The sequence below is a fragment of the Cucumis sativus genome, chromosome 5, assembly GCF_000004075.3.
Source record: "Cucumis sativus cultivar 9930 chromosome 5, Cucumber_9930_V3, whole genome shotgun sequence".
Classification (NCBI taxonomy): Eukaryota; Viridiplantae; Streptophyta; class Magnoliopsida; order Cucurbitales; family Cucurbitaceae; genus Cucumis; species Cucumis sativus.
Genome location: NC_026659.2, coordinates 20,160,016 through 20,175,199, shown reverse-complemented (window position 1 = coordinate 20,175,199; position 15,184 = coordinate 20,160,016). Strand labels below are relative to the sequence as shown.

At 33.1% G+C, this 15,184-nt stretch overlaps 1 protein-coding gene, 1 long non-coding RNA gene, 2 other non-coding genes and 1 pseudogene across 4 annotated transcripts; 1 reads left to right on the top strand and 4 right to left on the bottom strand.

Annotated features, from left to right (window-relative positions):
* Positions 1–2,586: 2,586 nt before the first annotated feature.
* Positions 2,587–3,768, bottom strand: LOC116404051. The gene is made up of 2 exons (XM_031886229.1): positions 3,199–3,768; positions 2,587–2,888 (listed from the first exon to the last, which is right to left on the bottom strand). The coding sequence occupies exons 1-2, from the start codon at positions 3,460–3,462 to the stop codon at positions 2,802–2,804; spliced, it is 351 nt and encodes a 116-aa protein (XP_031742089.1). The 5' UTR covers positions 3,463–3,768; the 3' UTR covers positions 2,587–2,801.
* A 2,599-nt stretch (positions 3,769–6,367) lies between these two features.
* TRNAW-CCA lies at positions 6,368–6,439 on the bottom strand. The gene has a single exon. It is a non-coding gene; the product is annotated as a tRNA-Trp (tRNA).
* Positions 6,440–10,234: 3,795 nt separating this feature from the next.
* On the bottom strand, positions 10,235–10,306 carry TRNAW-CCA. The gene has a single exon. It is a non-coding gene; the product is annotated as a tRNA-Trp (tRNA).
* An 84-nt stretch (positions 10,307–10,390) lies between these two features.
* On the top strand, positions 10,391–10,950 carry LOC116404060. Its single transcript, XR_004216987.1, has 2 exons — positions 10,391–10,541; positions 10,648–10,950. It is a non-coding gene; the product is annotated as an uncharacterized LOC116404060 (long non-coding RNA).
* A 315-nt stretch (positions 10,951–11,265) lies between these two features.
* On the bottom strand, positions 11,266–15,171 carry LOC101204855 (annotated as a pseudogene).
* Between the last annotated feature and the right edge of the window lie 13 nt (positions 15,172–15,184).

Sequence of the window (15,184 nt, the reverse complement as noted above, 5' to 3'; positions counted from 1 at the left end):
GTTTAGTTTATGAAAGAGGGTTGTTGGTTATTTTTAAATCAAGAAGGTTTGTGTTTTGATCAAGAGAAGGTGAGAAGGTCATTTTCCAAAAGATTCTAAGCAAGGTTTACTTCCAGAGAGCTATAGGACTCATTAATTGGAATTTTCCTTCTACAATTTGAGGTAAGAAAGTTAAGACCTTTTAGAGCAACTTTGTAGAAGGAAGTTTTATAAAAAAAAGTTATGGATTTTAAGTTATGATTTTTCAAAGATGGGTCATGATTTTGAAAATTAAATAGTAACTGGGTAGTGGTCATGAGTCATGCATGTGTAGGTGAGATGGACACGTGTTTTAGTCATAGAGGTTATTTTGGGTTAGATTGAACGCACATGACAAGGTCATGGCACAGCTGAGTGGCAAGATGCGCGCTCAAGCTACGCGCATGACACTGTCTTGGAGATTAGTGCGACACACGATGTGCGGGAAACACCAACGTGCACCATGCATGAGGGGCACTGGGTAGGCCTCTTAGTTATGGACTCCATAACATTCAAACAATACATAAAAAAAAGTATTAAAATAGGAAAGAAAGAAATGAAGTTAACCAGAAAAATGCATTGCTATGCATAACTTTTTTATAAGGTAGGGAAATGACTTATGGACTTCTCTCTCTAATCTCTCTCTAAGCGCTCACATATAATTTGGTCAAAGAAAAGGTAGGTAAGGATAAACTTCTATATATAGTGTGGTCACTTGTTTTTCCTAGTTGTATATATATGTCTCTATGTGCCTCTTTTCGTGTGTATGTATCTAGTGGAGTGGAAGGGTATTTATAGGTATTTTTAGGCGGGAACTACCCATTCCCTACTGCTCAACTTGTCGTTATCCTCTGATCGTGTTTGCGCCAACGCCATTCTCGTCAAGTCACATCAACTCCACCGCCCACTTTTGTCTTCTAGCAAATCAACACGGGTTATGATCATGGTTTCTTGAAACAAGATTGCAGCTTCTAACCTTTGAAGAACTCCATTCAGTGTTTTCTTCATTCTCTCCATTGAAGCTTCAACACACTGCATGCAAGCACCTTGAAGAAGTCCTTGGAGAGAGGACGAGGGTTGCTTCCGCCCTCTTGTTGTTGACCGTTCCAGCCATCGCCCACCTGTTCAACCGATTGATGAATGGCCATTGGTCCCATGGATTCTAGGGACTCTGATACCAATTGGTTTAAATCACGAGGTAGTTTTTATTCAATGAATCTATCTCTCCTCTGATCGAAGGCAGAAGGTTTTATTTATGTGGAGGAGTTGTTACAATACGATAGTTATTATGGTTAACTAATTCAACAACTTCAATATTATGAAAATTACAATCTTAAAAGTAGGCCATACATTCTTGAGTCTTAAAAGTGGGAGTTTGTCATAGAAAAATAAGAGAGTGTGAAGAATTAGTCTTGGAGCTCATTCGAGATCCGAATGTGCCACCTGAGAGGAGATTGGTGGATTCTATCAAAAGAAAAGTAACACGAAAGTAGATTTTTTTGCTTCTTTATCCCTTCTCAAACTTAATGCATGCAAATTTGTATGAGAATATATATTTGAGTCATAAGTGGCTAAAATCTCTAGTTTTAGGGTGTTGATGTTTGGTTATACATTTAGATTGATGTTTAGAATTCATCATGAATATCGTTGAACTTCATGGTTTCTAAATGCTACTGTGCTATTGTTGATTGATCTTCAAAGAATGTTAGATTAAATGTTCAATAGATAGATTGCATGTTTGATTGAATCTATAACATTAAACTGTAGTTAATCTCTCGTGGGAATATTTAGGTAAATAATGAAAGTCTTTCTAATAATCTTGCTTAAAGCCATGTTACTTGAATTGGTTTCAAAAGATTTGTTATCAATTAGGACGCATGGGAAAGGATTGTTTATGGAAGAAAATAATTTGGAATTAAGTTTGATGATGTTTATACAAAATTTCATAATTAACTAATGAAATCCAACATGCTAAAACTCTTTGATCTCTTAAACGTACTCTTTAGTGTTTTCAAAATTGAAAATTGAAACTTGAAGTCGATTCCTTGAATAAAGTCGAAACAACTCTTAAATAGCTAAAATCTCATACTTGGCGTCATAGACCATTTTCTAGGTTATATAACTTGACGTGTGAGCTTGTGGGTCATCAGATTACCACTACTTCCTAAACTTCATGGTTCAAATTAGGTTACATTTAATCCTTTATATTTATGAAATCTCTTTATGCACGAACTGTGAATGACTTAGTCTTAGTGCTAAACTACCCAGTAGTAGAGGTTGTATTGGATAGTAGTTTATAAATTTTATTCGATTGGTTGTTTGATGGATCTTTTCCAACTGAGTTCGATGGTAATTGAATATGAATACATTCTAGCGGAACACTTCAATTCTTTTTCAAAATAACTTATTTTTTAAATTAAATACTTGAAAATGTTTTCCAATTAAACATACCACGACGAATATTAGAGGGTGTCGTCTCCTTAAGCTATATCAGCTAACATTTGGCCTGATAATATTAAATCTGTACTTTACACTTCTAAAGTTATTCAAAACACTGCTCTCAGGGAAGAAAGGTATAATAATGTTGTTAATTTATAAATGTATAGTATTTGGATGTTACATATAGACACATATAAGATGTATGAAAGAAAAGTAAATGTACAAACTGAGATTACAAGTTTCAATATATACTTTCCTTTTGCAAAGGACACATTATAAACTCAATGCCATCAAAAATTGACCAACTCCTCCAAGGAATTGAACCATTTTAGAGGTTGTATTTGTCATTTAATTCTGACAACAGGGACCTTTCGACGAGCTGAGAGTGTTTCATTCATTTGGGCAATTTGAACCAAGAGTTCATTGATTTTCTGAAAAATAAAATTATGTAAATTAATTTCTATGATTAAACAAACAAAAATGAAGTAGTGAAGTGTTAAGTAAAGGAATGTTAATTATGAAATCTGTACTTAATTTCTGTTTATAGTTCTCACCTTATTGAATCCTTTGGAAATTCTAATCAAATACTAAACAGTAAATACAAACATACATGAAAGTTTTCAAAACTCGACATTTGAAAAAGAAATTAGATAGCAAACCTTAACACTCACGAGATTTTGTATCCTTCAAAAGTGTTAAAAGAAAGGTTATGAGGCAATGATTAGGTATTAAAGAACGAACCTCATCCTTGTGTTTAAGGAGAAGAACCAAAGGCTCCTCCCTATCCCTACGGACAGCCAAACCTCGTGGCCGCCATGGCAGCCACACCTTCATCTTTAACAAAAACAACAATACAATCAACAAACCCGCCATTGCCGTAGCCCCGAAAATAGACCATAATCTCACACCATACCATCCAAATCCAACAATTCCAGAAACCACCTTCGCTTTAACCACCTCACAACCCCTCATAATAGCTTCTACCACAACGGCTCTCAGTCGCATATCCGAACTCTCCGGAGTGGATGATTCTGATGATTCCGATTCGCTGGAGGCTATCTGATTCTCAACAGTTACCACTGGAAAATCTTCGTGCTGAATGGGGGGAAAACAGGGGATTCATGATGAACAAAATAGTCGTCTCTAATTACTAGGAAATTTTCGTCGGGATTTCGATTTCGAGCTTCTTCTCCTTCTGAACCGTCCATTTCTTGGGTGTTAATGTTATGGGAAGAAGATGGATTATTGTAAAGAAGATAAAAGATATTGTTTGCCTTTTCAGGGGATATTTTGATACTTAATATCACACACCATATTGTCTACGTTCTGATTTTTTTTCCTTCCCTTTTTTGGACACTAACAATTAATTATGAAACTACACTCATATACTGAGTTAATTCATTCAAATTAAAACTTCCGGTTCGATGGTAACAAACTCCGTAGTTCAAGGGTGGTTTTTCAAATATTTTCTTAATTTACTCTTTCAATCCTACTCAAATATTAATACTATCTTGTTATAAAGTTTAAATTTCATTTTTATTCAAAATTAACTTCATATTGTAATGTATTTGTGCACATTATAATTATATTAATTGTATCATATACAATTAACATAAAATTTATTAACTAATTTTTAACATTTCAAAATCATTCGAAGCTAATTATCATCGTTTTAAGTTTAGTGAACTAGTAGAGGACCTAATGGACCTATAATTGTATGTTTCAATGATCTTAATTTATTAACTATGGGACATTTCACTCAAGACACATGATTGCATTCTTGAACCAAAGAATGGGTGAGAACTCGTTATTCAAGACAAATAGTCGGCATTTAAGGGAACAACTTATTTGTTTACTAGTTGTTGGTGGGTATGTGTATTTTCACTTTCCTTTGGACTCAGGGTTATCTAAATGCACAATTAATTCTTTGCGATAAATCATTGGTCATGATCACTGTATGTGAAGTACTCACTATGTACCTCTTTATCGCGTAACTACTAAGTCCTTGTTGAGTACAAGTTTTTTTACTGTTTGTCCAAGTACAAGTGAAACAATAGGTTTATTTGGGTGATCCAGAGTCGAACACAGGAAATTAATATCAAACTTAGTTCTAGAGTTTGTTATATCAATTGAACGGTATAAAAGAATTAACTGAATAAAGTATAAAAGAATCTGCACCATGACTAAAACTACTTATGTACTCCTAGAGAGTCTGTAAAGGGGGATAGATGGATGCAAAATGGAGATACAAACTAACTTGTATGTGAGAAAAAGGTGAAGGAAGGTTTACGCTAGAGAATCAAGATGTGTGCATTGTTTATTCTTGTTGAGTGCGACCGTAAATGGCGTGTCTTATTTGAGAGAAAAGGCAGTGTTAACTATTGTCGCTTGATGCGTGATGGATTTAGCTAAACAAGCAACAAAAGAATTGTAGCGATGCAATCTTGTCGTCGAACTTATCCTTAGCATACATATCAGAAATGCAAGTATGTTCTGAGAAGGCATCAAGAGGTTGCTCGTCTTAATTTAGGATGGGTTGCTTATGATTAAGTCATAAAGATTATGTACAAATAATCTCTTAAATCTAAGTATTTGGATCTCGAAAGGTGAGTAAGTATGGTGAAAGCACCAAGAGGATAATCTCCTTAAATTTAAAATTAATAAATGCTTTGTATGGCCCTGATGCGTCAATTATTCTTGCTTTACAAGTAATTAGTTAAATATTCTTGCATCTCATCGCCTAATACTTGAGTTCACATTCCATTTCATTTCATTGTCATCCTCATCTTGCTACTCCCTTGCACTTAATTAGTGTAAATACATAGGATAAAAATATATTGTGTGCATATCATGATATTGTATAGATACCGCATGAGGTTAGAACACATGATTGACCCTTTAGGATCACAAATTCTCTGTATTCGACTCTACCTTACCCAAGAAACTTCTCTCTTCACTTGCAATTGGACAATAGAAAGAAAAAAACATGTACTAAAATGTTGAGTTAATGAAGTTAGCAATGCATAAGTAGGATCATGCCCCTTTTATCGTACGACCTTATCCTAGTCGCCGACTCTAGTTGCATAGTTAGAGCCTAACATGACATATTCACGAATTAACAGTGTACCAGACAACGTAGCAACACTTTACAGCAAAGGTTCTTGAACGAAAAAAATCTCAAACAAGAAGGAAAAGGATTGATGGTCGAGTTATCTCTTTCTTACACAAAACCTTTATTTTTTGCTTTGGTGAGGTAGGACTCCACTGCCCCATTCGACCTATCTCTACTATGAAGAACCCATTGAGATGGAGAGTTATCAAACAGATTTGATCTAAGGATCCGGCCTCTCCATAGGAGTTTTTTAGGCTGATTATTACAGACGAAGGAGTCCTCCGTAAGAGTTTTATTTAGAAGTTTGTAGAAGGAGATTCCTTGTCTAGGTTTAGATGAAGGAGTCTTTCTCGCTTCTTATCTAACTTATATTAAATACAAAAGTAAGATTTAAAATGAGTTCATATTGTATCCAAAATTTGAAATTTACATATTAAAAGTAGAGTCATATTAAATAAATTTAGAAATAAAATATGTCATTTTTAATATAATATGTATTATGCAATGTGTTATAAATTATATAATAATACAAAATAAGAATTATTTAAAATTTTAAGTTATATTGCAAATTTAGTTTTTAAAAGGACATAACTTAGTCTATAAGGTTTATAATTAAAATTTAATTCTCTAGTTTGATAAAATCATAAATCATAATTCATAAATAAATTAATAATAGTTTATTTTTCAACTAATTTTAGTAAAGAAGTAAATGTAGTTTTATACAGCGTAGCTATTAAAAGGTACAACAATCGAATAAGTTTATTCATATATAAGAAATCATGAAATAAAAGTGAAAAGTGAACCCGACGTGAATCGAACACGCAACCTTCTGATCTGGAGTCAGACGCGCTACCATTGCGCCACGGATCCATACGATGTTCTTTAGCATGCAAAGCTGATATTAATAATTTAACTTTGAACGTTTGGGTACTCAAATTTTCTTGTATATCTTGGGTTCCCGCGTCTTTTGATTTGATGGTCGAAGCTCCATCCCTGGATATGGAATCCAACAGGGTTTTGCTGGATTTTCAAATCTCAATCCAAGACGCCGCCGTTTCTAGACTTCAATTACGAATAATCAATCTCCTAGTTTCTTCTAGGGCTTTGTTTCCTTTGAGACAGATTCTTTGCTTGCATGATGTTGATGATTGTACACTAAGACTTGTTTCTTTTTTGTTTGGTTCATTTTCTAACAGGAGGATGCTTCATCTATATCTGGAATGCTGTATATACATTTTATTTGTTTAATATTAAAAATTGTGTTATATTTTGAGTCTACCTCTAAAACAGAAAAATTATTAGTATTTTAGGGGCTGTTACTTGATTTTAGTTTCTAAAAAAAATTAATTTCATTGCTATTCCATTACCTGCCCTGTTGATTTACCTTTCTGTTTGGCTAAGAAAACTTATGTTTCATGTTTGCAGCATTGTTTGAGGGTTGGATACTACTTTTTTTTAGGTATGAATCGCAATCTGGGATATCTGAGACTCTTGAAAATTAGTACGATGATAGTGTAATCCATATTAGATATTATGATCAAACGTTGCATCTAGTTTCTTGAATCTCTAGTCGTTGTTGCTCAATGAGGATTGCATTATCTTCTTCGACCGCCGTAGAATGTAAAGAAGTGGTCGAAGAACTGCTACTTGAACTTTTGCGGGACTTGGGCCTGGGTCCCCAACCAAGACCTTTTGAGTAGCCTGGATGCTTACCCAAAACAATCTTGCAAATATCATCATTAGAGAGTGGCTGAGAACCCTCTTGGGTAAACTAGGACTGAAGTGCCAACATTTGACTCTACAAGAAATAAATTTTTATGCAAGTTATGAATTAGAGAAGGGTTAAGTACATAATTTGGACAAAATCAAGTTCAAACTAACATGCACATTCGCAGCTACAGGTGAAATGAATTCTCCACTTCGAGCGTGTGTTTCTCTGAATAATTCAAGTCGGTCGACTGGTATACCTCGTTCTTCAACAAGGTCATGTTGTCGTTGTAGAAACGACTTCGACCCACTACTATGACAGTAAGGTTGCTTCTGCCTAACAGTCTTGTTCGTCTGTGATTACTCCTGCATGAAAATATATTTGTTAAGAGTACACACGCCTGATAAGAAAATTAAGTAAAATAACATATATCACTGGAATTTGTAAATCTCACCTGAAATGCACGGCTCATGTAGTGATCGCAGAGGAAGTGTCAATCTTCAATACGTCCCACCAATATGTTAGGTCGGTTGGCATGTTCCTGTTCTGGGTCGCTGTATTGTTTGAAATGTCGGTGACAGTCATCCCTGAACTCTTTAAAAGATGTAAGCATTTGCTCAACAAATCTAATAAGTGCTTGATAGTTGAAATCAAGCACGAAAAAGTGTTAAATTCACACGTTAGTTTTCTTTATATAATGATGTGTATGTCTCTACAGATAAACTAATGCACTTTTGAATTTACCTGCAGATCACCCTTGGTGACCTCAATGTATTCTTTCCCAACATCAGTCCAAAGACATCTACACCAATCAGAGCTTCTATTTCTCATTCGTTTTCAATCGGAGCTTGTAAATCGTTAAGCATATTAAACATTCCATCTTATTCATCAAAAGAGTTACTACTAGTTCCTTCATCAATAGGGTTACTACTAGTTCCTTCATCAAAAGGGTTACTACTAGTTCTTCCATCAAACCTTTCAACAACTCTATGTAAGTTCACTATATCTCCATGATACAACCATTTTGTATAGGAGGGGATATTCTGATGGTCAATAGATGTCGCTCTACACCTTCTAATGAATACCAGTTTGAGTTCATACATCTCTTACATAGACACCTTATTCGTCCGTAAGCATCGACGTGCAACTTGACAATCTCTAAAAATTAAGATACACCATCCTTATACTCCACCAATAACTTATTTCCTAAGTTTCATTCAACTCTTATCTGTCGTTAAATACCTAAAACATGAAACTGTCTAATCATTAGTCCTATATATTATTGATCCATATCAAACCCTAAATTTAATTACTTCCTGAAATAAGTTATGGAAAATCATTCCTCTCTTTTATTTGAAAGCTAAGTTCAAACTGCGAAATGCTACCATAACTACAGGATTGCCAGAACAAACAAACTAACCAAATACTATATCTACTGGCAGAACCAAAACATAATTCATACATTTGAATTTCATAAAACACTCTATTTTATTCATACATTTGTTCTATTTACATTAATCAAACACTCAATCTAGAACAAGTTAACCTTGTACATTAACAAACTTACAATAAATATTTATATATTAACAAACTAACCTTATAAATTAACAAACTTACCATAAATATTTGTACATTTATTTATTTATACATTATTTATTAATTCATATATACATTAACAAACTTACAATTAGATTAACAATTATTTACATTAATCAAACGTCCAATTCACACAATCCAATTTCTAAAATAAAAATATACAACACCCAATTCAAAAATTCCAATAAAATTATGCAACACCCAATTCATAAAGTTCAATAAAAATATGCAACACCCAATTCATAAATTTCAAAAAAACTAAAACATAATTCAAAATCCAATTCCTAAAATAAAAACTAATTCAAAATCCTAATTTGTTAGGTAAATAAAACAAAAACCGCATCAAAAAAGGTATATCGATATGCAATGATGATGGAAGTGGCAACGACGATGACTTCACGATCTCCCTCTCCCTCTCCCCCTCGATCTTTATTTTCTTTTTCTTTTCTCTCTCTTTTCTTTCTCTTTTCTTTCTCTTTTTTGTTTCCACTCGGTAAAGAATGGATTAAAAAGACGGAGAATTCTCGACGCACATCGAAAACGTCAGAAATAGTTAGGTATTTCCAACACATTTAGTGACACATTCGGAATCCCAAACCTATTCTCGACGCCATAAGTGACATGTCGAGAATCCCTGACCTATTTTCGACATGACTGACACATCGTCAGAGGAAAACCAAATGATACTCATTAATTATCCGCCTTTCCTCCGACGCGACACTGTAGACGTCGGGAATAGTGGTCCATTGTCTGATGCACTTGTCACCACGTTGGAGGAAGGTCCAACGATACATTTAATTGTCCACCATCTTCCGATGCGACATGGTGTCTGTCGAGAATAGGGACCATTGCCTGACGTATCGAGCACCACGTCAGAGGAAGGGCAGGAAAATTATGACGCTCATATTCATGCGTCGGAGGAAAGACCTTCCCCCAACGTGATCCACGTGGTGTCGGGAAACAGCGTCTTCTACCGATGCGATCGAAAAACTCTCAATTTCTTGTAGTGATATATATTTGATCGGATAACTATCTTCTTTGTCTCATTACAGTTGTTTGAGTCAAAATGGTCATATAATGAAATGAAGCGATATATTCTTTTGCATTTGGGTGATTTATATTGTATGTATGAAATATCACTATCTACAAATAGATATCATCATTTGTCCTTTTAATTTTCATATACAATTTCTACTGTATTCTTAAAATCAATATAAATGTAACTCTAAATTAAGAAGAAGAAAAAATAAAAAGGGCAAAGATAAAGAAAAAGTAATACAAACGTCATCTTTTCAAGACTCCGGTATCGTATGCAGTTAGCGTCTTACTTCCGGAATACAATGGAAAAAAAAAGTGAGATTTGAACCCGACGTGAATCGAACACGCAACCTTCTGATCTGGAGTCAGACGCGCTACCATTGCGCCACGGATCCACTTGATATGTTAGATAATATAAAACTAAAGATATAATCATTATATCTTTGATCGTTTCGGTACTCAAATTTTCTTACAAGACTTCGGTTCCCGCCTATTTTAATTTGATTTGATGGTCGAAGCTCCATCCCTGGGCATGGAATCCAACAGGGTTTTGCTGGATTTTCAAATTCCAATCCAAGATGCCGTTTCTAGACTTCAATTTACCCCCATTCGAAAAATCTCCTAATTTCTGTAAGGGTTCGTCTTGATGTTGGATGTTTATTTATTGCAAACTTATGCCCTTTTTTCTGTTCATTCTTATTGAAGTTAAAGGATTATTTTGTTTCTTTTGGGATAGATTCTTGGTTTGTACGAAGTTGATAAGTCTACTCTAAGACGTGAAGCTTCATCTGGAGCTGCGCTGCTAGATTGTTTCTTCCAGGATGAATCATTAACTTTCAAAGCTGCTTCTAATGGCTGCATAAGTAGGTTTAAAACTTGCATATCAACATTTTTAATGTTAAATTCCACTGGCTTAATATCACAATATTTAATTTGTTCAGATTATGCTATATTCAGATGTTGTATTTACTTGTCAATGCTACATTTGAAAGCGCCCATTGCTTTTCTTTTTAATGATTTTGTAGTTTTTTTACTTTAAGAACCCTTTGGTGATTGGGAATTGTTTCTTCATCGAGTAATTTCATAATCAATCAAATACAAGAAGTCATAAGGTGATCTTTTGGAGTGAGGTTAACAAGAAGAAAAGGCTATGTTGGAATTAGTCGAAGTCAGCGAAGTTTAAGCGGACAATGCCTTTTTCTTTCCGCTTTGATCTAAGAAAAAACCCCAGCTTACTTCTCTAGTTGTTTACGACCTTTAGAAATCCATATAAGCTAACTTCTCTAATTGATTTTATAAGCTAAGCTAACATTATGTTCATAAATTATGTTGATAAATTCTGAAGGACACAACGTGGAAATATACATTATGATGACCACAATATATAATTCTTTTTATTTTATTCCAAACATATATACAAAAGACATCCGAAAGCTAATATTTGAGTAAAAACTCAATAATAAAAACACACATTTTAGCTCAGCTCCTCTAATGAGGTTGAGATGGATTTGAAAGACAACCTTCTTCAAACAAAATAAAGCTCACGAAAATGAGAGTACACATCAAACATGATCAAAAACCAAGTTTTGCAGTGATGGGTTCAATACAAATTACACTGATGATTGAGCTGCCACAGCAACAACTTGCTTCCCAACATTGTGGCCAGAAAAGAGGCCAATGAGTGCGGCAGGACCGGCATCGAGGCCTTCAGCCATGTCCTCGACGTAAAGTAAGCTTTCGGGCTTGAATGAGAGGCAAAACAGAATCCAAAAACTCAGAATAGCGATGGTAGTAATCAAAAACCTCAAAGCCTTGGACACGAACCCGTCGCAAAATAATGTTTAATAAGTTGTGTACTCCTTCTGGCTTCTCAAGATTGTATTGTGATATCATTCCACAAACTCCAATTCTTCCATGTTCTCTCATGTTCCCTAGAACTGCATCAAGCATTTTCCCTCCAACATTTTCGAAGTATATATCAATGCCTTTTGGGAAGTATCTGTTCCAACCAATATTATATACAAAAACTTTCTCCATAAATATAGTAGATTTGATAACTATTTTGTTTCTCTTTTTAATTTGGTTTAAAATTTAACTTTCCTACCCAAGAAGTATGCAAATTATTAAAAGAAGTTGAAAAAATATGTTTACTAAACTGTTTTTGATATTGGGTTGTATAAATTTTGGGAACCATGGTCGTAGTTCATCTTATTCTTGAATTAACTCCAATAATCTTATTTTAAAGATGATTATTTTTCTATATAACCCAATCCCTATTTATTAAAATAGAAATTAATTTGAATTAAAAAAAATTATCGTAAATGACAAAACTCTATATTAATTGATGTTGATAAACTTCTAGAAGTGTTTATCAATATCTATTAGTGTCTATCAGTATCTATCAATGTTTACCAATGCACTAATCAACAATAATAGAAGTCTATTGATATCTATCAATATTTATGAGTGATATAATATGAAGTTTTACTATATTTTTTCTTTTTGTAAACATTTTCATCTATTATGCTATATTTAAAAATGCTTCTATTCAATTTTGATCCTCGAACGTTCACACGAAAACAGAAAAGAAAGAAAACTACACCATAACATATTAAATTATCACAACTAATAATGGTATCAATGTATCAATTTAAATCCTTTATGATATTGATACGTGTCATACTTATAATTTTATTGATTAAATATCGAAAAACTTACCAATCTTATTTTCATTAAGACTTATTTGAAAGTTGTTTATTCATAAATTATATAATCATCCATTTGGTGAAATCAAATTTTCTAAAAGTATACACATAGAACTTTATCCATGGATAATTTGAAATATAATTTAAACGAGGTGTCTAATAGTTCCTTTAGATTGCTTTCAAAAAAAATGTTTTTTTAAGAATACATTTTTAAAAAAACTTTTTTTTTTTGTAGAATGAGTTTAAAATCTAAATCCTTACACATTTGGTTTGACCTATTTATAAATGTTTATATGCAAAAATGTGTTTGGTTTGTCCAATACTAATAATGTTTTATACATAGATTAAACTACTACAAAAGACTATTAAATATTATAAATTAATTTCATAACAAAATACACACATTTTAAATATTTTTTCAAAAATATTTTTAAAATTAATTATATGTTATCTTGAAATTATCAATACTTTAAATACTTGAAACTAAATATTAATTTTACTGTTGTTATTATTATTTTGAACCATTCAATTTTGAAAGTTGAGAGCACAAATATATTAAAATTTAAATACATAATTATATAAAAAAGAATTAATTGATTTCCAAACTACAAAATATAAATAAGATGAATAGCATTTTTGGTTGCAATGAGAAAAAGAAAAGAAACGTTTAAAAGAATATGAGAAAATAGTAGGAAAGAGGGCCCGGCGGTGGTGAAAGGAATCCTACCACTAAATCTATTATCGTTGGGTGGAGACACCCCAGGAAACGAATTAAACGTTTCGGATACCTTTCTTCCTTCTACTTTTAACTTTTTGCTTCTAACTTCTACCACTAAAATCTATTTTCTTTTACATATATATATTTCAACTTTTTAGTTAATAAAAACAATAAAACTATTAATTTACATTAAATCTATAACACAATTTCTCAAAAACTTATTATCTCCAAAATGGCCGTAATCTGAAAAATAAATCGATGCATTTACAAAACTAAAATTGAGTTATGGTAATAAACATGGAATTTACACTATAAAGTTGTTACCTTTTCAATGTTGCATTCAAGTCGGATTCTTCTTTGTAGTTGAAAGCATCATCAAATCCAAACTTATTTTTTAGGAGATCAATCTGCTCATACGTACTTACGTAAGTAATAATATTAACAAAAAGAGATATGTCTGAGACTAAGGGATTAAATTGATGTAAGTTTTTCGTAATCATATACAGGGATGAAATTTGTAATATTCGAAGAGAAAAAGGTGGGAGTGAAGAGACCTTTTGTTGAGAACCAGCACTGCCAACAACATAGCAACCGAGAGATTTAGCAAATTGGCCAACAAGCTGACCAACGGCACCAGAAGCAGCTGAAACAAATACATATTCACCTTCTTTTGGACAGCACACATCATAGAATCCAAAATATGCTGTCACACCAGGCATCCCTGAACATGAATCAACTTTTTTTTTGTAAAGCCATGAATATAATATAATAATGTTGATTTGATTTATATATGTTGATATATGGAAAGGAAGAGAAAAATATTACCAAGGATTCCAGTGTAATAAGAAAGTGGGACATCATGATGATGGTTGATTCTGAAGAGCTGGTGTGGGTCTTCAATCACACTGTATTCTTCCCAACCAGTTATTCCCCAAACAAAATCTCCTTCTTTCAAATTTGGATCTCTTGATTCCAATACCTTTCCCACTCCATACCCACATATCACCTGTATATGCAATAATGTCTCTCTCTTATTCATTCATTTCCATTTATTGAACTAAACGAATGATCTCCCTTTTCTTTCCCCTCATTCGTTTTCTATATTTTTTTAATTATAACTCAAATCATGTCCTCTTAAAGGATCTCTCTCATAAATCTTACACTATTTACATGAGGAGTTCATAAAAATTATACATGATATAGGAGTCTATTGACATAAAATTTTGCTGTATTTTTCAGTAATTTTGTCATTATTTGTCATGATTTTTTTCTAAGTTCAAACACATCCTGATCTATTTTCTTGTTGCAAAATAACTTAATTAAAAAATTAAACAGCTAAACTAAAATACAACTTAAGTTCTAACTTCGTCCTACTCAAAAGACCAAGTTATTAAATTATAAACTGTTAATCCAAGTTATAAGTATAAAATGGAAGGGGAAAAAAGTGAATGTTACTAAAGAAGAAGAAGAAGAAGACAATAAAGTTTAGTTAGAAGGAGGAGATAATATCGACCTCGGAAGGAGTGTAGGAATCAATGGGAAAGTAAAGATCGGCTTTGGTCATTAGAACTCGCATGTATGGATCACAGGATAAATACAAATTCTTCACTAAAACTCCTTTCTTGGAACGTTCAGGAAGCTTCAAGCTAATGGTGGAAGTGGTTACTTCAAAATCCGATTCCTTTGGAAATCCGGTGACGAAGTTCTTTAAAGTAACCTTCTTGTTACTCACCACCTCTCCCATCCTTAACTCTCCTAATGGAAAACCACTCTCAAGTCTCACCCTTCACCCTCACCCTCACCCTCTCGTTATAAAGTTTCTACAGCATCCCAAATCATGTTTTTTTTTG